Here is a 23783-nt window from a genome sequence, read left to right on the forward strand (position 1 = left end):
TTGTTGCTAACTTTAGATATTTGAATCTTTTTTTTTCTTAGAGTTTGTCTACCAAAGGGTTTGTCAATTTTGTTGATCTTTTAAAAAAACCAACTCTGGGTTTTGCTGATGTTTTCTATTCTCTATTTCATTTATATCTGATCCAATCTTTATTTCCTTCCTTCTGCTAACACTCTAGTTTTTTAGTTTTATTTTTCCAATTCTTTAACATATAAAGTTAGGTTGTTGAGGTTTTTTTTTTTTCTTCACAAAACTAAAATGAGATAAAAGAAAGTCAGGTGAATATGCTGAGATTTTTTTTTTAATGTGGGCATGTGTCACTATGAACTTCCCTCTTACTACTCCTTTCACTGTATCCTGTAAGTTTTGATATGTTGTATTTTTGTTTTCATTTTGTCTGCAGATATTTTCGAAGTTCCTTTGTAATTTCTTCTTTGACTCACTGGTTGTTAAAGAATATATTATTTAATTTCCACATAATTTTGCATTTTCATATTTTCCTTCTGCTAGTGATTTCCAGTTTCTTTACATTTTGATCAGAGAAGATATTTTGTATGATTTTAATCTTCTAAAATGTTAGGACTTTTTGTTACCTAACATGTAGTCTATCTGGGATATTGTTCCATGTTTCAAGAAAAATGTGTCTAGTGTTATTGAGTGGAAAGATATATATATATATTGTCTGATAGAAGTATGGCCACTCTGAACTCTCTTTAGGTTCCTGTTTGCACAGAATGTCTTTTTCCACCTTTTCACTTTTAGTCTGTGTAAATTTGGATCTAAAGTCCATCTTTTATGGCAGAACAAAACTGGATCATGTTTTGTTTTTGTTTTGTTTAGAGGGCAAGGAGCAGAGGGAGAGAGAGAATCTTAAGCAGGCTTCATACCCAGTAAAGAGCTGGACATGGGGCTAAATCTCACAATCCTGAGATCATGACCTGAGCTGAAATTAAGAGTCAGACTTTGACAGATTGAGCTACCAGGCACCCCATGTTTTTTTATTATTATTATTATTATTATTAATACATTCGGCCAGCCTATGTCTTTTAATACATGTGTTTAATCTGTTAACATTTAAAGTAACTACTGGTATGAAAAGACTTACTATTACCATTTGTTCATTGTTTTCTTATAGCTTTTTGTTTGTTTCCTCTCTTGGTGTTTGAATTTTCTGTAGTGACATGTTCTGATTCACTTCTCATTTCCCTTTGTGTACGTTCTATAGACATTTTCTTTGTGGCTAGCATGGCATGTGACAAGTTGTTTTCCCCTTGCTGCTTTCAAGATTCTCACTCTACATGTGATATTTGACAGTTTAATTATGATGCATCCCAGTGTACACCTCTTTAGATTTATCCTAGTTCTTTAAGTTTCTTGATTTGTACACCCATTTCTCTTCTCAAATGTGAAATTTCTTCAACAGGTTCTTTAATCTTTCCCTTCCTCACTTTCTGAGACTCCCATATTTGTTCATTGTTCATCTTGTGCATAAATCCCTTGGGCTTTCTTCATTTTTCGTTTTTGACTCCTCTGCTTCAGTAATTTCTATAAGTTCTGTGTTCAAGTTCACTGGTCCTATCTTCTGTCTGGTCAAATTTACTGAGTCTTGCCAGTGAATATTTCAATTTAGTACTATTATTTTTTAGTTCCAGAATTTTTTAGCTCTTCTTCCTAGTTTTTATCTCTTTGTTCTTATTCTCATTTTGTTCCTTCATCATATTCCTAATTTTGTTTAGTTGTCTATCTATGCTTTCTTTTTAATTAAAAGTATCCTTATGATGGTAATTTTGAATTATTTACCTGGGAATTTATATCCCCTTCCCCTTTTTTGATTTGGTTTCTGTAGATCTAATTTGTTTCTTTAAATGTATCACAGTTTGCTGTTTCTTTACACGTCTTATTTTTTGTTCCTGGGATTTGCGCGTCTGAAGAATCAATCAACTCTCCCAACTTTGTAGTCTGATTTCATACAAGGATGACTTTTTTTACTCGGTCTGGCTAGAGATTCTGGAGGAAAGAAAAGTCTCTTCTGGGTATGTGTCCTCTTTGTGCTTTTTTGCAAGTCCTCTTTGAGATTTGTCCACGTCTACTCAGGAGCTCCCCTTTGTGCGTGTCTGTAATATTGCAACCATCTCATCTATAGTAAATCCAGTCTTGGGGTTCCATCTAGTGTCGGTCTGTGGTACTGCAGACTAACGCAGGACGTTCTTAGGGATGCCCAAGCCAGCCGGTATCTTGTTTCCATCAGTACTTGGATACAAGAAAGAAAGACACTGTCTCTCTGACAGCAACCCCCAAAAGTCAGTTGGAGTTATGTTCAACTCCTTTCCCTCTTCCAGGGAGAATGTGGGAGTTGGGGTTTTCCTCCCAAACACTCCACCCTGTGGAGGGATGGGGGGTGGGGGTAGGAGTGGCTCTAATTAGAGAGAGAACAAAGTGTCATATTTCCTACCAAGACTCCACATGGTTGGTTTACCACTAGCCTGGGGTGCAGGACCCTTGGAACTGGTTTCAGGATTTCTACAGAGATATTTTGTTATTTTTCCTGTGTTAAATTTCTGTCCTCCATGAAGGAAAGATAATCTAGGGCTTCCTATTCTGCTGTCTTGCCAATGTCACCTCTCTTCCCCCAACTTACCCTGTTTTTTTAGGGCTGCACAAAACTTTCTGATGGACATTTGTGTTCTATCCAATTTGGGGCTATAATAAAGCCACAAAGAATGACCTTATAAATATATCCTTTCATATTTTTTCCAGTTCATCTTTAGGATACAAGTATTTCTAGAAGTAGGCCTCCTTAATTAAAGATAAATGCACATTTATGTATGATAGATAATGTCAACATTCTTTCTGCAGGGACAGTACCATCCTCATTTCTGCAGCAATGTTCTGCCTATTTTACCTATAGCCTTGACAAAAAAATTACACACACTTTTGGGTATTTATCCACCTGGTAGATGAAAGCTGTTGTCTCAATGTAGTTTTAATTGGCATTTCTTTTTTATGAGTGAGGATAAACTACTTTTATATGAAAGCCACTTGTATTTGTTTTCCTATGAACTACGTGAACTTAACACTTTTGCCCACTTGTTTATCAAGTTGTTAGTCTTTTATTTTTTTTGGGGGGGGGAGCTCTATATTAGGGAGCTAACCTCTATATTAGGGAGGTTAGCCTTTCACGTTCTAAGTGGCAAATACTTACCAGTTTATTATGCCTTCGACTTCCCTTTCAATTGTGTTTGTTTTTTAAAGTCAGAAAGCCAATGTCTTATTTCTAAAGCTCTGCCATATGCTTCTAGGGGATGGCAATGGTCACCTGCCACCTTCCCACAGGTTCTCTATATAGCTGGCAAACAGAGTATGGCCATTAGCAGACCAGGCCAGAGAGGTATACTGGAGGAGGTGGGGGGCTCTTCCTTGCTGCCTGTACTGCTAACTACCTATTTCAGTTCATCTATAATGATCTTGCCTTCCAAGTCCCAGATCTTGATGGTGGGGACCGTGGCAGCACAGAGCCAGTATCGGTTAGGACTAAAGCACAGGGCAATGATGATGTCCCCACCATCTAGCATATGAAGGTGCTTGCCTTCATTGAGGTCCTACAGCTTGGCTTGGCTATCCTTGCCTCCAGAAGCACAGAGGGATCCATCTGTAGAGGCAGTCACAGTGTTCAGGCAGCCAATGGGACTTGTCTTCAGCTTGCATTTTGCTAGGCTCCATATCTTGACCAGCTTGTCCCAGCGACAGGAGACAATGATGGAATTGTTGCTATTGGGTGAAAAGCAGACACAAGACACCCACTCTGAATGGCTCTCATCCTGGATGGTATATTTGCACACTGTCCAAGTATTCCACAACTTGATGGTTTTATCTCAGGAGCTAGAGACAATTTGCTGGTTGTCCAAGATGGCCATACTCAGCACATCCTTCGTATGGCCTACAAATCTGCATGCAGTGGTACCTGTGGTGAAGGGTTCCATCCCAGGAGCTTAGGAGGGCAAACTGGCCATCTGAGGAGCTGACCACATCACTAACAAAGGGAGAATGACCCTAAAGGGCACTACAGGATGCCATAGTTAGCCTCATCCCTGGTCAGCTTCCACATGATGATGGTCTTATCTCAAGAGGCAGACAGGATCACTGGGGACTGGTAGGGATCTGGGTTACCCAAATGTTGTGGGACTTTGGGTGCCATGAAGTGTCATCTGCTCAGTTATGGCAGTGGTGAGTGCAGGTGTCACTATGGCAACAAGAGTGGAGTTGGAGAGCTCAGAGACCAGCACCACAGCTGCTCTCACTGCAACCTTCCTGAGGAAAAAGAGCTGGACTTCCCTTTTGATGCTTCTTTTTTCTTACTGATTCTAGGTTTTGAGCCATAGTTATTCCTCTAATATTCTCATATTATAAAACAATTCAGACATGCTTTCTACCAGTATTAGCAAGGTGTCATATTTTACTTTGAGAACTCTAATCAATTTGGAATTCACCCAAGTATATATAGTATGAGCTACAGTTCCAAATTTATCTTTCTCTAAATGGCTATCCAGTTATTAGAAAGCTCATCTTTTCCTCACTGATTTAAAATGCCACTTTTGTTCTTAAATTTGTATTTGCACATAAATCTACTTCTGACTTTCTAATCTGCTCCATTAGTTTACTTCTTCAAGCACTTCACTATTTTAATTATAAAGGCCTTACATTTTATATTTTCTTTTCCAAGGTTTTCCTGGGCATTCCTCCTGCTTGTTTGTTTTTCCTTATAAACTTTAAAATCAACTGTTGGGACACCGGGGTAGATCAGCGGTTGAGCACCTGCCTTCGGCTCAGGGCATGATCCTGGGGTCCTGGGACTGAATCCCACATTGGGCTCCCTGAGGGGAGCCTGCTTCTCCCTTTGCATGTTCCCTTGTCTCTCTCTCTCTGTGTCTCTCCTGAATGAATAAATAAAATCTTTATTTTATTATTATTTTTTTTAATAAATAAAATCTTTAAAATAAAATAAAAGAACCTTTTACTATAACCCTTCAGAAAAAAACGCTTGGTATTTTTATTTAAATAGTTTTAAGTTTATAAATAAATGTAAGAGTTAACATGTTTATGATGTTGATTCTTCAAAAACAAAAGAGGCTCAGTAAAGTCCATTTGCGTGTTTTAGAAATGTTTAAAAACTTCCTCACACAGGTTTTACACATTTTATACCATACACTGGATTTTGGTTATATATGAGTATTAATATTGTACACCAATTTTACATCTGTGACTGTACTAAATTATGCTTGTCATAATTTTTCCATTATTTTCATGAGTTTTACAGAAATAAAACCATAGATTTGATTAAAAGAATAATCTTTTTTCAAATTTTTAAGTCTCACTCTCTTGTCTAAAGTAGTCTCAAATATTCTCTTGTTCAATATGCTAATGATCACTAACACATTACCATATTTGCTCTGTTCTTTCCAGTATTTTTTATTTTTTTAAAATTTTACTTATTTGAGAAAGAGAGCATGAGTTCTTTTGGGCTCATGGGTCGGGGGGGGGGGGAGTTGGAGGGGACAGAGGGAGAGGGAGAAGCAGACTCTTCAGTGACAGGGAACCCAACTCAGAGTTCAATCCCAGAACCTGGGGATCATGACCTGAGCCAAAGGGAGATGCTTAACTGACTGAGCCACCCAGGCGCCCTCTTTCCAATATTTCTAAGACCGTTTTGCCACCCTTTCTTAACTAGGATTCATGCTCTGAACTACCAAACACACAAAATAGTTTGAGTGACTACTTCTGAATGCCACCAAGGATGGTAACATAACCAGTACTTTTCTAATGCACAGGTGCGAGGTTAATACTTACAAACAAATGAATGCCTTAGGGATTCTCTCCCAGAATGCTGGGTGAGAAAGGCTATTAGACTAATTAGTATTTATAAATGCTTTCACTATGATAGTCTTATATATGATTAAGAAATAGTTACTATACAATGATGTTCTTCCCATTTGTTTTACAGTATAGACACATATACAAACAAGTTAAAATCTTAAGGAACCGCTTACTTTACCCAAGAAATACAGTTCATAAATTATAACCATTTGAAAGTGAAAGATGAGCCATAAAGGAAATTATTAGGCAAAACCTTTTTTTAAAAAAAAAAACCCCATAATCTTCATATATGACTATTTGAAGATATGGCAGCTTCTTATATGTTTAAAAAATGCTATTTTTTAGTTAATATATGTACAATTGTCTATTTAACCACAGAATCAACGAGATTTATCGAAATCAGTATCTGTTCCAAAACCTATATTCACTAACAATATGATTTATATTTCAAGTATATAAATTTTCTTTTAATTAGTGCATATTCTTTCCATTTCATATCTCTACTTATGACCATTACCGCCATTTCTAAAGTCTGTACTTTAGTTTGCCTCTGTAAGTTGGGCTATTTTTTCCTTCAAAATGATAAGAAATAAATATATTACTTGAAAAACTTTCACACCTAACAAAACAACAATTTCTTCTGTTTAAAAGTTTTTCTTTGTATTTATAAATGATTATGGTAAAAAGGTACAAAGCACCACAAGGTGGTAACTGGTGAGTTGTAGAAAACTGATAAAAAAAAAAAATTCTAGCACAACTTCAAAAATACCACACCTGAAACAAAGCTTATTTCTGCATCCTGTTTATGTATTTTTTCCCATCATGCATAGGTTCCTCCTTTACCTAAGTGAATCAAAAATCACACTACAGATCTATGTAAAGGGCACCACTTTTAAATAAATCACAGTGTGATTCAAAGCTACAACTAATTACTCAGATTTCTGCATGCTGTTATGAATTCACTTTCCATTCCAACACAAATACTAAGGAAAAAAAAGAGCAAAACAACTCTGAAATCTCTTAAATGTATTTTCAGAAGATAAAAATATTATACTCTTACTGTTATATTCGATCTCCTGCTTTTCATTGGGAAACAAAATCCACAGCACAACTCAGTTTTACTGAGCAATTTAAAGCATCCTTTGCCTATAGCAGAAAATGTGGAGAGAAAAAATTTTTCTAAGATCTCATTTTCACTGTGAAAATGAAAATGGAACATTTTCATGGGGCAGCCTACAAGGAAGAGATGTCTATTTCCACGGCATGTTCTCAATTGAGGAACATTTAGGTCCAGAAAACATGTAGAGTCCTATTATTTCTTTTGCTCGTGGTGAACTGCAAATATATATAAAAATTAAAGGTAAAGACTTTATATACTCTATTTTGTTGAGTCTGTAAGAGTTTTTATCTATTTCCTAAAATCAGTTTTGGCTAACCGGGCAAACTTACTCAACTTAAGAAACCTCTGAGTGATCTGCTTACAAATACTTCATTATCATAGGAACATTTAAGTAAATTAAGTTTGATTTCTTAACATAAAAATAGACAACTGGAATGTCTTTGTTTTTGTACTTTGGAGCTACTTTTTTTATTGCTCTCCATTTAAGAAAATTGTTTTTAAGACAAAGTCAGAAATGTTGGTTTCCCAAAAAATAGACTCAAAATGGATGAAAGATCTAAATGCAAGACAGGAATCCAACAAAATCCTAAAGGAGAACACAGGCAACAACCTCTTTAATCTTGACCACAGCAACTTCTTGCTAGACATGCTTCAAAGGCAAGGGAAACAAAGGCAAAAATGAACTATTGAGACTTCATCAAGATAAAAAGCTTTTGCACAGCAAAGGAAACAGTCGACAAAACCAAAAGACAACCAACAGAATGGGAGAAGATATTTGCAAATGATATTTCAGATAAAGGGCTAGTATCTAAAATCCATAAAGAACTTATCAAACTCAACACCCAAAGAACAAATAATCCATTCAAGAAATGGGCAGAAGACATGAAGAGACATTTCTCCAAAGAAGACAAACAAATGGCCAACAGACACATGAAGAAAAAATGCTTAACATCACTTGGCATCAGGGAAATACAAATCAAACCACAATGAGATACTACCTTACACCAGTCAGAATGGCTAAAATAAAGTCAGGAAATGACATGGCAAGGATGCAAAGAAAGGGGAACCCTTGTACACAGTTGGTGGGAATGAAAGCTGGTGCAACTACTCTGGAAAACAGTATGGAGGTTCCTCAAAAAGCTTCTATGTAAAGGGCACCACTTTTAAATAAATCACAGTGTGATTCAAAGCTACAACTAATTACTCAGATTTCTGCATGCTGTTATGAATTCACTTTCCATTCCAACACAAATACTATTACTGGGTATTTACCCCAAAGATACAGATGTAGTGATCCAAAGGGGTACCTGCACCCCAAAAAAGCTACAACTAATTACTCAGATTTCTGCATGCTGTTATGAATTCACTTTCCATTCCAACACAAATTCCACTATTGGGTATTTACCCCAAAGATACAGATGTAGTGATCCAAAGGGGTACCTGCACCCCAATGTTTATAGCAGCAATGTCCACAATAGCCAAACTATGGTAAGAGCCCAGATGTTCATCAACAAATGAGCAGATAAAGAAGATGTGGTGTGTATATACAATGAACTACTATTCAGACATTAAAAAAAAAGGAAAAGAAAGAAAAGGAAAGAAAAAGAAATCCTGCCATTTGCAATGACATGGATGGAACTAGAGGAGATGATGTAAGTCAATCGGTGAAAGATAGTTATCATATGATCTCACTCATATGTGGAATTTAAAAAACAAAACAGAGGATCATAGGGGAAGAGAGGAGAAAAACAAAACAAGGTTAAATCAGAGAGGGAGACAAACCATAAGAAACTCTTAATCATAGGCAACAAACCGAGGGTTGCTGGAGGGGAAGAAGGTCAGGAGGACATAGTCAGTGGGTGATATAACATTAAGGAGAACATGTGATATTGAGTATTGGGTGTTATAGAAGACTAATGAATCACTGAGCTCTAGCTCTGAAACCCATAATATATATGTCAATTAGTTAAATTTAAGTAAAAATTTAAAAATAGGGCAGCCCTGGTGGCGCAGTGGCTTCACGCCGCCTGCAGCCCAAGGCGTGATCCTGGAGACCGTGGATCGAGTCCCACGTCAGGCTTCCTGCATGGAGCCTGCTTCTCCCTCTGCCTGTGTCTCTGCCTCTCTCTCTCTCTGCATCTCTATGAATAAATAAAATCTTTAAAAAAATTTTTTTTTAAAAATAAAATAGAGGATGTGTGGGCAGCTCAGTGGTTGAGAGTCTGCCTTTGGCTCAGGCCATGATCTCGGAGTTCCAGGATGGAGTCCCACATTAGGCCCCCTGCATGGAGTCTGCTTCTCCCTCTGCCTATGTCTCTGCCTCTCTCTGGTATCTCAAGAATAAATAAATAAAATATTAAAAAAATAAAAAAATAAGTAAATAAATAAATGTTGGTTTGCCAACATTTGCCAAATAAATGTTGGTTTGCCTTAGAGATGTTAAGAAGGAAGCACAATTTTAAAACTATTATCACCCCACCCCCCCCCCAAAAAATACAATGGCACCACCCAGAAAGACCCAAATAATGTATGTATGTATACACACACACATATGCATGCATATATTATATATATATATATATTCTGATATTTTCCCCTGATACATATAATGGGAAATATATACTTTAGATATAGACTCTGTAATAATGAATCATTGTATGTGTTGCCCTGTACCTTTGTTTTTTTTTAACCTTTGTTTTATCTATCATTGAATGAAAGACTTGCTACTTAATAAATCATTCTGAAACTCTACTGACTTAAAGTACTTTTATTTTTCATTTAGAACCTTTGAATGCTCTAATGCTGACCAAGCTTAACAATCAGCATATACAGTAGAAACTGAATGTAAAAAACAAATAAATACATAAGAGTCTAGATATGACTGTAAAGAAATGCTATTAACAGTGGTAATGTGACCTTTAGATTTGATCCAGACTGACTTTTCTTAACCTCTTTTTTCATCATTTTCCTAGTTTTCTGTAATGACTATATAGTATTAGAGAAAAAAACTAAAACAATTTTCTTAACAGTGTAATTTTATATAATACTGCAAACGAAAATTGTGTGTGTGTGTCTTTAAAGGGGCTCATGAATAAAAGAAAAACACCAAAAGAAAACCCACAAAAATATTAACATAGTTCTCTTGGCTGGTGGAACTATGAGTAATTTTTCTCTTATCCTTTTTCTATACCAAGTTTCTTTGTTGATATAATTATTTCCACAATTTAAAAGATACTCTTAAGTGCATAATTTTCGTTAAATCCTCAGCTTCCTCACTGAATAGCCATAACATGATCATGCTGTTCCTGAAAACTGGCTACTGCCTGAGGACACTGTTGTCTCTACAGCACTGCTTTCTCTCCCACACTCCACGTACTGCTAGAGCTTGTGGTCAGGTAAACGTCCTCACTACTATTTCCAGATCTTTGCTCCTCCGACTTCCATCCCCAAAACATAGTTCCTTTAAAGCCCGGGCAGGCGGATTATTCCACGCTCCCCCCATCCTGACTCCAGCGCTGACTCTAGCTAGCTCTGCTCCGTCCCTAACGAGTGGGGCTGTGGGCTTATTCTCTTTCCACCTCCACCCTCTTCATTACTCTCGGTTTACACACCCATGCGGGCAGTCCATCCAGCACACCTGGCCTGTCTGAGGCGTTTACCCGGATCCACCCCTGCCGCCACACCAGAGACCAGCAGATGCCAAGTTCAGGCCCCTCCCAATCTGTGCACCCCCTACTCGTTCTACTCATCCTTCTGCCAGAGCTCCGACCTGCTGCTAACTCTCACTTTTCTCCTTTTTCAGCATCTACTACCACCTTTAAATCTCCATTTTCCACAGCCATGATCCCTGCTATGCTCCTTTCTCACTCTGTCAGTGCTCCTCTGAGGAAACCCCAAACCGGCTGAATCTCTCTGTCTCTCCCATACCTTTTATCAAGTAGCTGAGCAAGACCAGAGAAAAACCTACAACAGTGCTAGTGGTTTTCACTTTAAATTTATGACCGCAAGCCTCAAAGTGGGCTGTCAGCGCTGGCAGGCAATCACACTGCGCCCTTTAGAGCAAAGGCCTTAACAAGTTGACTACAGTTGCTACTACCCCCATTTCTTTCCTTCCCTTTCCCTCCTGCAGCGTCTCTGAACAGGCTTTCCTTTTCATTATCCTTCTGACTGTCTTGTCTAAGTTACAATTACCAGTCACAGCAGCATTTAACAGGATTGATCACTCCTTCCTGTTTGGAACACTTTCTGCACTGGGCTCCTAAGACAATGTGCGTTTGCGTCTCTCGTCCACCCACTGGCCACTCTCCTTGGATGGAGTTACTTCCTGTGCCTCGCCTTTCAAGGTTCAGTCCTCAGACTGCTTCTCCTCTCTACAGGTTCTCATTCTCTGGGAAAACTCATCCAATCTCATGGCTTTAAGTACCATACATAAGCAGGTGACACCCAAGAGTTTATCTTTCCACTCCAACCTTCTCCCCGAACTCTAGATACTCTATACTCTGCCCTGTATGTTGCACTTCAGCTACCCTGCCCTCCTCACTGCTCCTTACCCATGCCAGGAAGGTTCCCACCTTATTGGGATTATCTGAAGTTCCCTATACCTTCTAATCTTCCTGTGAACAGTCTCCTGCCCCTCTCCTTCACTATTAAAGGTTCTGTTCAAATGTCACCTTATGCAGAGAACTTTCCAAGCCCTTCTAAAATAGCACTCCCTTACCTGCTTCATAAAATTCACCACCACATTATATTCTTTGTGTGTTCATCTGCTTTATTGACTATAACCTCTATTAGAATATAAGCTCCACAGGGGTTTGGTATTTGCCTATGTTGTTTACTGTCTAGCACAGAGTATGCACTAAAACATTTATTGAATGATTTTAAGGTATGGTTAAAGTTTCCTGGTTTATCTCTAAGAGGTGAGATTACGAGAACATTTCAATAGATAAGTTGTACATTTCAGTAATGTTTTGAGTCTTTTACAGTCAAATGTATTACTTTTACCATCAGAACAAAGGAAAACAACAGATAAAAAAGTCTAACAATAATGAGAAAGAATCAAATTATATGAATTAGAAACTATGTTTATGTAAACTAGTAAGAAAAACCTTTATAAACAGACCAGTAAGACTTAGATAAGGATGATATATAGATATTAACTTTTTTTTTTTTTTTAAGATTTTATTTATTTATTCATAAGAGACACAGAGGGAGAAGCAGGCTCCTTGCAAGGAGCCTGATGCGGGACTCCAACCCAGGATCCCGGAATCACGACCTGAGCTGAAGGCAGACACTCAACCACTGAGCCCAGGGCATCCAGGTGTCCCCAACAGGTTTTATCTTGAAAGCCAACTGTAGTTGGTTGGCTGTGGCTGCTTAAAACACTATATTGAAAGGGACCCTGACCCTGGAGCTAAACTGGGTTCTACAGAAAAGAAGGATGTTTTCCAGGAAAATGGAAGGGGTGATTCATGCCAAATAAATGCCACTCCATGGCTTTAAATCTATGTGTATACCATTTCCAATTCTTCCTCTTCAGCTGAGTTCTCCCAAGAATTCCACATTTGTACATCCCTGCCTACGTGAGATCTCTATACAAACGTCTAATGAGATCTCAAACTTAGTCATACCCAAAACAGACCTTTTGATCTGCAGTGTCCTTCAAAAAGAAACATTTTTCTTCCCCTAGTCTTTCCTTTCATAAGGACACTTTCCTTTACTATATTGCTCATGTAAAAACTCTAGAAATTATCCTTGATTCCTCTCTTTCACTCAACCCTGACCTAAAAATTTATATCCAGAAGCAAATATTTATTAGGTTTAAGCCCAAAGCATTTTCTAACTTTATGTGTATCTCTCCAGCTCCTAGATGACTACCTCAGACCAAGCCATCATGGCCTCTCATTCATCAACTCTAATAGCTTTCTAGCTGCTCTTTTTGTACTCTTGCCCCTTATAGTCCATTATCTACACATCAGCCAAAGTAATTTTTAAAAATACCAATTAAATAATGTCACTTCCTCATGGTTTCCACTGCAATTAAAATAAAACCCAAACTCCTAACCCTGGCTCATTTCCCCAGACCTGTCTCTCCGAGTTTATCTCACTCAATCCACTCTCATCTTACTCCTTCCACTTCCACCATATTGGCCAACATTGTTTTCCCTACAGGACTTTTATACTTGCTGTTCCTTACAGAATACTCTTCCTCTGACGGGCTCTCTTGTGATCTTCAAATCTCAGTTTAAATGCCCCCTCTTCAGAAGACTTCTCTTATCTCTCAATCTAAAGTAGCAACCTAATCACTATCATCCTAGCTTCATTCTCTGCACACTACAAATAACTACTTGATATTTGTGTAGTTTATTAATTTGTTTGTTGTCTCTCTCTCTATTATAATGTAAGATTAAAGCAGTATTGTATCACTACTCTGATGAGAGGGCCTATTTAATAAATATTTGTTGAAAATGATTTGTGCAGTTTTTAAACATGTTCTATTTCAGTAAAAAAGTTGGTACATGTATTTTTTTTATTTATTCATATTTATGGACTAACTGAATGGGAATAGAACTAAGTAAGAATTCCCTAATTGGGAACAGAGAAAATAATTCTTCCAAGGTTGAAAAAAACATGAATTTATTTTGCTTCAAATCCAAAATATACAAACTTTTTGCCTGATGGAGTCTGGTGTTGACTTTAAACAATGAAAAAACAATTTACCCTCATGGAGCTTAAGAGAGAATAAACAAACTATTTTAATTTGGTAAGTAAATGCCATGAAAGGAATAGTAAAAAGTGCTATAGGTATATTTAACCCAGCCTGAGAGGTGGACAATCAGGAAATGCTTCCTGAAGGAAGTGCTGTTAAAACTGAAATCTGATCTGAAGGATGAGCAGTTACAATGGACATATTTGTGGAAGGAGGGAGACAGGCACTCATGATGAGTATTTTGGGGAAAGGAAAAGTGATCAAAGCCCAGAGTCCTGGGCAGCCCTGGTGGCTCAGCGGTTTAGCGCCACCTTCAGCCCGGGGCCTGATCCTGGAGACCCGGGATCAAATCCCACGTCAGGTTCCCTGCATGGAGCCTGCTTCTCCCTCTGCCTGTGTCTCTGCCTCTCTCTCTCTCTCTCTCTCTCTCTCTCTCTCTGTGTCTCTCATAAATAAATAAAATCTTAAAAAAAAAAAAAAAAGCCCAGAGTCCTGACAGCTCATTACATATTTTCAGGAAACTGAAAGTAATTTAACATGGCTGGAGAGAATATAAATTGAGAAGGGCAAGAGAGAGACCAAGAAATAAATGGGTAACATCATAACACCCCATTGAGTTTAGACTTTTCCTGAGGGTAAGAAAGTGCCACTAAAGAATTTAAAGCAAGATGATGTTTCCTGTACCATAATCTTCATTTAAAAGATCACTGTGGCCACAGGGTGCAGAAGAGTCTAGAGAGAGACAGAGAAGCCAATCTCTTCCAAGCAACAATAGATAGAATTAGTATAGTAATTTAAAAAAAGAAAAACCATTAGGAAGATCCACCTCTAAGTATTAGAAGCAACTAAAACTATATTATAATACAAAATAAAATGAACATTAAATATGCAAATTGAGAGGTATAGAAGTTACCAAATCTATCAGGAGTTAAGCTTCATAAAATTATGTGACATGTAAACTGAACTTTCAAGGAAGCATAGTTAAAATTTCCAAAGATGGGGGTGCCTGAGTGAACAATGCACACTCCAATGTATGATACCAAGAGGGAACCCTAATGTGAACTATAGACAGGTGACAATGATGCACCAATGATGGCTTACCCTATAAAAGAAGACCTGAAGGGGCTCCTGGGTAACTTAGTTGGTTAAGCAACTGTCTTTGGCTTAGGTCATGACCCTGGGGTCCTGGGGTAAAGCCCCCCATCCAGCTCCCTGCTCAGTGGGGTATCTGCTTCTTCCTCTCCCTCTGCCCCTCCCCCTGCTTGTGCTCTCTAATAAATAAATCTTAAAAAAAAAATTCTCCCTCTCCCCACCACTTGTATGTTCTCAAAAGGAAAAAAAAAAAAAAAGGATTTCCAAAGATGAAGAAAGTTCCAAACTTTATAAAGGACTTTTACATAGCAGAGTTGCTTCCTAATACAAATAATTTGAAGAAACTTAAAAAATAATCTCCATGTTTAAAGTGTGTATCTTTTTAAGGGCAAGAACTTCAAAATCTATATTTATGACTAATTTATAAGATTATAATTCCATCAAATTAAGGGTATCCTATTCAAGCATAACCTAAAAAATCCTCATAGTCTGCCCTCTAGTTATTATTAGAAAGCAAATTTTATTGACTGTAAAATTATTATGGATAAATAAAACAAAGAGAGTCAAATCAAGACATATGTTTATATAATTTATATATTAAATAATTCAAGACTGTGAAAGACACACAGTATTCCATTATTCTGATAAAAATTAAAGCAATAATAAAATGTATCTCAGAGTGTGATAAACTTGAGATACTATGCCATCTAATTCAGCAAGTATTTGAGAATTTATACAAACACCCACTTTATATACACATTAGCACAATAGAGATAAACTAAGAGGTAACTCATTCATCAAAATTTTATAAACCTAGATTAGAGAGACAGATATTTATATACCTCAAAAAGCATTTTTATAAGACTTCTGCAATGATAATGTAACTTTCTAAATCAAATAGTTGTAGAAGAAACTTTAAAATCCTTTTGCATTTGATAGTGTAAGATACAGAATAAGATTCTAACTATAGTTAATACATTTTTTATTATCAGTGTTCTATTCTACAGATAGAATGTTGGATTCAAAAAAATCCTAATTTGAGTTAGAAACTCAAAAGTTTAATTGCTAAATACCAAAAGGAACATCAAAACCTAGGCAAGAAATATATAGGAAGATGAAAAGAGAAATAATCTACATAGGAATTTGTTAAAGGCAAAAGGAAAGTCAATACAATCATCATAATTCGTACTGAAGATCTGTAATTTAAGTAGCACATTTCTCACCTTTCATTTTAATACCTGAAAGTAACATATAACCCTTACCTTACAACTATGAGCATGGCTATCAGGATTGAACAAATAGGATCTGCTATCATCAGACCAAAATTTTGCATCATGATGGCAGAGGCAATTACACCAATACTCCCAAGTGTATCTGCCAGAATGTGTAAAAATACACCTGGAAACAAAGCATAATCAGAATTAAAATAGTATCTTTTGATCAATGAAAAATATAAATATTTCTTAGACCATATTCCTTTTTTTTAAAAAAAAAAAAAAAGATTATTTATTTATTCATGAGAGACACAGAGAGAAGGCAGAGACACAGGCAGAGGGAGAAGCAGGCTCCTCACAGGGAACCCGATGTGGAACTGGATCCCAAGGCTCCAGGATCACGCCCTGAGCCGAAGGCAGATGCTCAACCGCTGAGCCACCCAGGCGTCTCATCTTAGAACTATATTCCTGATTTTATCCATAAAAAACTAAATACCAATCCAAAAATTGGGAAGAATGTAGATGCATTCTTTAGTGTTTAGTAATGAAATAATAGTACTTCTGGGAATTGAAATAATCTTTTTTTTTTTCAAAGATTTCATTTACTTATTCATGAGAGACACACAGAGAGAGGCAGAGACACAGGCAGAGGGAGAAGCAGGCTTCCTGCAGGAAGCCCAATGTGGGACTCAATCCCAGGACTCCGGGATCACAACCTGAGCCAAAGGCAGACGCCTGACCACTGAGCCACCGGTGCCCTGAAATAATCTTTCCTTTTTCAAATCACCAGGGGTTAAAATATCTGATTCATAAATTATAGCTGTTCTTAATGATCCTTAATATTTTAATATAACATAAATGAGGAAGTACAAAAGTAAGTTGATTTTAAGCACATTCATCTCTGGTTAAGAGCCCATAAGTTAATTAATGATTTAGAAGTAAAACTGAATTAGGTTGAAGAATTGTTCAAGAAACAGTTTATAACTACAAATACATGTACATACAGAGCCCTCTGCTGGTAATTAAAATTATTACTGCTTGAGACTAAATTTCCTCTGGACCGTAACTCTATAAATCCTGATATACTTATTAATTATCCTGAAAGTTTTGTTACCTAAATTATACACTAAGCTTGAATCTGATATGGAAGAAAAGAGATCTGAATATTTTAAAGTAAATATAAATATTAAATTCGTAGGATACTGATACTCTGTCTTAAAACCTAGCTATAACATTGTGATATTATGATTTATAAAAAGAAATACATATTTGGTCTTCACCCTTGTTTCTGGAAAATCTTTGGAACTTCCTAAGTAACAGGTGTCTCTTGTTAATGTTAATATACTTCTGGACCCATCTAAGGATGGGGGCTAGCTTCTAGGAGAACCAATCATATGATTAGGAGGTTGGAACTGTCAGTCCCAGGCTCCTCTGACCTCTAGGTATCAGAGAATCGATTGCTTGTATGAAAGTACATTTTTCACTCCCCCTCTGGAATTGGGCATAGAATCCTAGTTGTGGTCAGAAGTAGGATTAGAATCAGAACCCATTAAATATTAACTATTTAATAATTGACTAAAAAAGACATTAAAAAATATCAAGAAGTTTAAAATACATTATTTCTTAAAAAGACTTAACTAAGGCAATAAATTATTCAACATTTATATTTCTAATAGGTAAAATTTACTGTATAGCAAAACAATGTCTGTGAAACTTAAACCATGTTACTAAAAATAAGACACTTAAAAATAGCATTTACTCTATCTGAAAAGAAATATGTAAAAAGCATATGTCTTTTATATTTATTCTACTTCTTCATTATTCTCTGGACAATTAAAGACAAACCATTTATTATTTAGGCATAAAACACAGATTTACTAAAACTTGAAAACACTTTCTAATAATTTAAAAACAGACTATTACTGGGTCCAATAAAATCTTAATGTGCTCTAAGAAAATATGCTTCACTTCATCTACTACTGTGTAATTTTATATCAAGTATTATACCAAATATAATTCATCCCGCAGTACCTGATATACTTTTTCATTCGTACAGATTATTGACCTTTATAACTATTCTTCAGAAAGCGAATGGCTCTGTTTCCTGTTAACAAAAATATTATGCCAAAGCATACTCAGAAAAAAACTCTTCTTCTATGGTATTTCAAATAGCAAAGAATTAAACAGACTAACAAGTGCTGAGACCACATTAAGTTTAAAAAATAAAACTGAAAAAAAAATGAAAAAAAAATGAAAAAAGTTAAGAAAAAAATAAAACTGAAGAAAAATGCCCATCAAAGTGGATTGAAGGTACCTAAGCTTCAAAACTCTTAAGTGACAAGTGATTTTAAGCCTATATACTCTTTAGTCACTGTTTTAGTAGAATCAGGCATGAAAACAGCTCTAAATACTGAAAGGAAAAAGAAAAAAATTTTTGTTCTTGATTCTTCTTTAACTGAAAAGTCCCTGACTACATCTTATATGCCCACCTGAAAGCTGGCTTTATTAGCAAGTATCAATAATTACCTAAGCCCTTCTTACTTTCTAGTAACTGTTTCAAGAAGAAAAGTCAGTAAAGACAGAGGTCTAAACTAATATGCTTAACTTACATACAAGTTGAAAGCCTTAGAAGACTGGGTAGGATACCGCCAAAAACATTCTAGCCAGAGGTCTTATTGAAGATGCTGCACATAACTGAAAAATTCAGTTAACTCAGTTTTCACGTATGAGTATCTGCGTGGAAACTTTAAATGCCAGACAGTTTTCCCATCCTTGAGCTATCTACTGAGCTGCAGCCACCATAAACTAATGGATACTCAGAAAATATAAAGTAATTTTCCTAACAGCTTGTATAAAAAAGATAATTAGGAAGGCAAATCTAACCACCCTTCCCTCAACTTGTAATGATTTCCAAAACTAAAAATAAACTCATATTATCAAGGCTAATTTATAGCATTGGATATAGATGAATTACATATGCATGATTACAAGCTATTTCAGCAAATGCTGTTCTGAACCATATCTATATATTTTGCAAACGGAAAACTAGTGACTGGAAGACACATTTAAGCCTCCGGAAATAAACTCCTCAGTATGGAGGAGCACATTCATAGTGGTGGTGGTGGTGGGGGTGGCGGTGGGGAAACAAGAGCTATATCAAGAAATAGTGGAGAAAAATAGGCAGAGTAGAGTTTGGATCACAAGCTATTGAGAAAGTCAGACTGAAGTCAAAAGTTAATAAAAGGAGGAAGGTGAGGTGCTGGGAATTAGGAAACTTTGAATTATAAAGTCTAAGGGAAATTGAGAGCCAAAGATCGGTTCATATCCCAAAAAGAAACTATCATAGTTCACAGACAAAACTGATTTTTCTCTGTCTTGTAAAATTTTGTAATTATCATTTTACATGACATGTAAGCTCCTGTTTAGGCATCATCATCTGATGCCTATGGATAGGACAAAGGTCTCACTTTGCATTATGTATATTCTAATATTAATATAACAGAGTTAACTTTTCAGAGCAATTTTACATTCATAGCAAAACTGAGCAGAAGGTACATAGATTTCCCATATACCCCTGTCCTGGGCATAACATTCCAAATTGCCAAAATCCACTAGCAAAGTAGTACATTTGTCACAACCGATAAATTATACTGATATGTCATTATTATCCAAAGTCCAACTACATTAGAGTTCACTCCTGGTGATAACATTCTAAGGGTCTGAACACATTATATACTTTTTCCTCTAAATTTTTCCACAATATAAATACATACTGAATATGGAACTTGGAAAAAATATTTAGTAATCCTAGTTCACTCCTGGTGATACATTCTAAGGGTCTGAACACATTATATACTTTTTCCTCTAAATTTTTCCACAATATAAATACATACTGAATATGGAACTTGGAAAAAATATTTAGTAATCCTATGGAGGCAAATATATCATTATGGTGTTACCATAGTCATTGGCATGGGTATTATTTATAGGTAAGCCGTATACTTTCTAAATATTATAATCTTATTATTAAATATAAGAAAATAGCCAAGTGATAGTTAAAAGAATGAATGCTAATATATCCAATAATATATATTTACAAAGTCATAAGGAAAGATAATACTTTAAGACACAAATATTGTTATATATTTTTCTTAAAGGAACATTTCAGATAGCTCAACACAATGAAACCTGATTCGTAAAACTGAGAAATAGACAAACTGCTTGTCATACCTTGTAAAATCTGTCTGCTGGGTCCAGCTGTTTCTTTTAAGGAGGGACCATCTGTAGAGAGTTAAGTTAAATTATTTTAAAATATATCTTCAATTCCCAATTCAATTTTTGCAATTCAGAGAAATTTTAATTCAAATATATCATGAAGGATGCATGATTATACAGCCACATCAGACTTATAAAATTATTTTTTATTTTTATTTTTTATTTTTTTTAATTTTTTTTTTATTATTATTTATTTATGATAGTCACAGAGAGAGAGAGAGAGAGAGAGAGAGAGGCAGAGACACAGGGAGGGGGAGAAGCAGGCTCCATGCACCGGGAGCCCGATGTGGGATTCGATCCCGGGTCTCCAGGATCGTGCCCTGGGCCAAAGGCAGGCGCCGAACCGCTGCGCCACCCAGGGATCCCCCATAAAATTATTTTTTAAATTTAATAAAATAATTTAATGGAGACAGACATGGGCAATTTCAAAATGCATCAGTGGTACACAGTATTTAGGAAATTATTATATCAAGCAATCTGATAAAAAACAGTAAATTAAAAACATTGTGAAAGCCTTTTACTATTCCTAACATACCTTATACTACAGTTTGCTACACTACTTTTATAACTGGAAAACTCAGACAAAACAAATCTACTGTTGAAGTTACAAGAAGTCCAAGAAATGATGCCAGGACAACATCCAGGGTAACTGGACTGTGGCAAAGAAGCATTTTCCCATAGTTTTGTTTTTTTTTTTTAATTAATTAATTATTTTTTATAAAGATTTTATTTATTTATTCATGAGAGACACAGAGAGAGGCAGAGGGAGAAGCAGGCTCTATGCAGGGAGCCTGATGTGGGACTTGATCCCGGGACTCCAGGATCATGCCCTGGGGTGAAGGCAGGAGCTAAACCGCTGAGCCATCCATCCAGGGATCCCTTTCCCATAGTTTTTAGATGGATGTGGTAAGCTTTTCAAACAGAAGAGATAAAAATACTTTTAATTTTGCCTTTATGGTGAAAAATTTAAAAATACTGCAATTTCTATACTTACTCTGAAGATACTTTAGCATCAAAGCAGAAAACATTGGTAAATAATATAAAAGATCAGTAATATTGAGATCATGAGGAAGACTGACAAGTTTTCTGAATATGTCTAGCAGAAAGCTTGCCTGACGTCATGGTTCTTGGCCCATGGTACCAAAGAGCTGACATATCCTTACTACAGCTTTGACACAGACTGTAAAAATGCCAGAATACACATAAAAGCCTAAGGCTGCACAATGATTTCTGTCTGGATATGGCACTGCTATGGTGGGGAAAAATCATGCTGATTGTCAAAAGTGTTAACTGTTCTAAAAATCCAGCTCCTGATCAAGGCAAGACTTTGTCTGTAGGTAGTAGGTCCAGATAAAGACAATAATTTTTGACAGAATTATTTGGAAAGGTACATTCTGCTATACTATAATAATGGATATGTAAAATAATATAACTCTCACCTATGTATAAAATCTGAAAGGTCCTTTCAGACATAAAATTTGTTATCTGTGGTAGAGACTGGCTAGGTGTTTATCCCCCATTTCTTCTTCTTCTTTGGGTAAAAACTAAACTACATTTCCCAGACTTCTTGAGTTATATGTAACAGTATTAAGCAAAGAAATATCACAGGTAATCTACTTCTAGGCTAATAAGAATGTTCCACATGATCTTCTATGTACTCTATCTCAAGGTAGATGCAGGGAATCCAGTGGAGGATTCCAAAGCTCAAGAATCCCAGAGATAAAAGGAACCTGGATCCCTGAATTGAATGAGAAAGAGCACCCACCCTCTTTTACCCCATCAACCCAAGAGCAATATATAAACTTTTACTGCTTGAGTCACTAAGATACGTGCAGTTAAACCAAGCAAACAAAAAAATCAGTTAGCTTTACTGACAGTGCAGCATCTCAACAAATAAGAAGCTCATCGTATTTCCTGGTGAGACTATGATGTCTCTTATGGGCAATATGGAATCATGGCCCTATTATTTTTGTACCTCAGATTGGCTAATATACACTGAAGGCAAAAATAATAGCAAAAGAGAAGATTTTGATGTCAGACTTCTCCTTTTTAAAAAAAATTTATTTACTTATTTTAGAGAGAAAGTGCAGGGAGGAAGGGTGGATAGAGAGGAAGAGAGAATCTCCAGCGGACTCCCCAATGAATGAAGAGCCCTACATGGAGCTCAATCCTATGACCCTGAGATCATGACCCAAGCTGAAATCGAGAGTGGGACACTCAATTGACAAAAAAAAAAAAAAAAAACAAGAGGCAGATGCTTAACGGATTGAGCCATCAAGGCGCCCCCAGAGTCAGATTTGTGTTTGAAGCTTAGTGTTTCATTTTACTAGTTACTATGATCTCCATGTACCCTGATGTCACATACAAGGGGTCAATTACAAATATTGGTGGTAATGTTACAGAAATAATGACTCTATTGACTAGGTAACAAATCTTTTTGTAGGCAACACGGTTTCCAATTGTTTTTTAATACAATACAAAGATTAGCTAATGAAACTGTCAATTTATAGATCAAAAATAATTTTTGATAACAGATCACTATGTAATTTCTAGAATGTAATTCTGAAGGTGTTCGAAGAATTGACTGAAACTGCTATAAACAAAACTTCTTCTAGTTAAAATTTCTTAGTACTTACACAAAAAGCTAGAAAATAGGAACAGAATTACTGCCAAAATCGTTTTTATGCTGGTGTCATTTACCCATACACTAATTAAGAAAAAAATTTAAGAAACAAAACAAATGGGGGCACCTGGATGGCTCAAGTTGATTAAACATCCGACTCTTGATTTCAGCTCAGGTCATGATCTCAGGGTCATGAGGTTAAGACTCTCATCAGGCTCCATCAAGTGATGGAGCCTGCTTAAGATTCTCTCTCTGCCTCTCCCTGCCCACTTGCCCATGCTCACTTGCTCTTTCAAGGAAAAACAAAACGAATGAACAAAGGGAAAAAAAGGAGACAAACCAAAAAATAGACTCTTAACTAGTAAATAAACTGATGGTACCAGAGGGGGGGTGAGTGGGAGGATAAATGAAACAGCAGAAGGGGATTAAAAGTCCACTTATCTTGATGAGCACTGAATAATGTATACAATTGTTGAATCACTATAGTATACAACTTAAACTAATTTAACATTATATGTTAACTATACTGGAATTAAAGTAAAAACAAAAAGTAATAAATAAATAAAACATATCAGTGTAACAGTTACAAAAATTAGTAAATTTTAGAGACTGATAAATTAGGGACTTAATATTTAATTTCCAAGACCCTTTTCAATTTTCAAACCAAGAGTTTGAGGATTCTACATGGCAGGTACAGACAATACTTAGACATATAATTTTTTAAAAGATAAATCAGACTGTGGTATGTAAGCAGCTTTTATTAAGCTATACATTGAAATTTCATGAATTATTTAAAATATCATTTTAAAATATTAAGTTGATAAATACCTTATAACGTAGTACTCAATGCTATATATAAGTAGCATACAAAGATTTTTTTTT

General features: G+C 36.1%; 1 protein-coding gene and 1 pseudogene across 1 annotated transcript in view; both read right to left on the bottom strand.

Moving 5' to 3' along the window:
* SLC30A7 (solute carrier family 30 member 7) overlaps positions 1–23783 on the bottom strand; it is an 85242-nt gene that overhangs the window by 28772 nt on the left and 32687 nt on the right. Inside the window, exons 7-8 of the mRNA XM_041748345.1 lie at positions 20234–20284; positions 16052–16187 (exon numbers count right to left, since the gene is read on the bottom strand). Of these exons, the coding sequence (XP_041604279.1) occupies positions 16052–16187; positions 20234–20284 (187 nt within the window). The remainder of the gene's footprint in view (positions 1–16051; positions 16188–20233; positions 20285–23783) is intronic.
* On the bottom strand, positions 255–4338 carry LOC121486914 (annotated as a pseudogene).

The sequence above is a fragment of the Vulpes lagopus genome, chromosome 3 (assembly GCF_018345385.1).
Source record: "Vulpes lagopus strain Blue_001 chromosome 3, ASM1834538v1, whole genome shotgun sequence".
NCBI lineage: Eukaryota > Metazoa > Chordata > Mammalia > Carnivora > Canidae > Vulpes > Vulpes lagopus.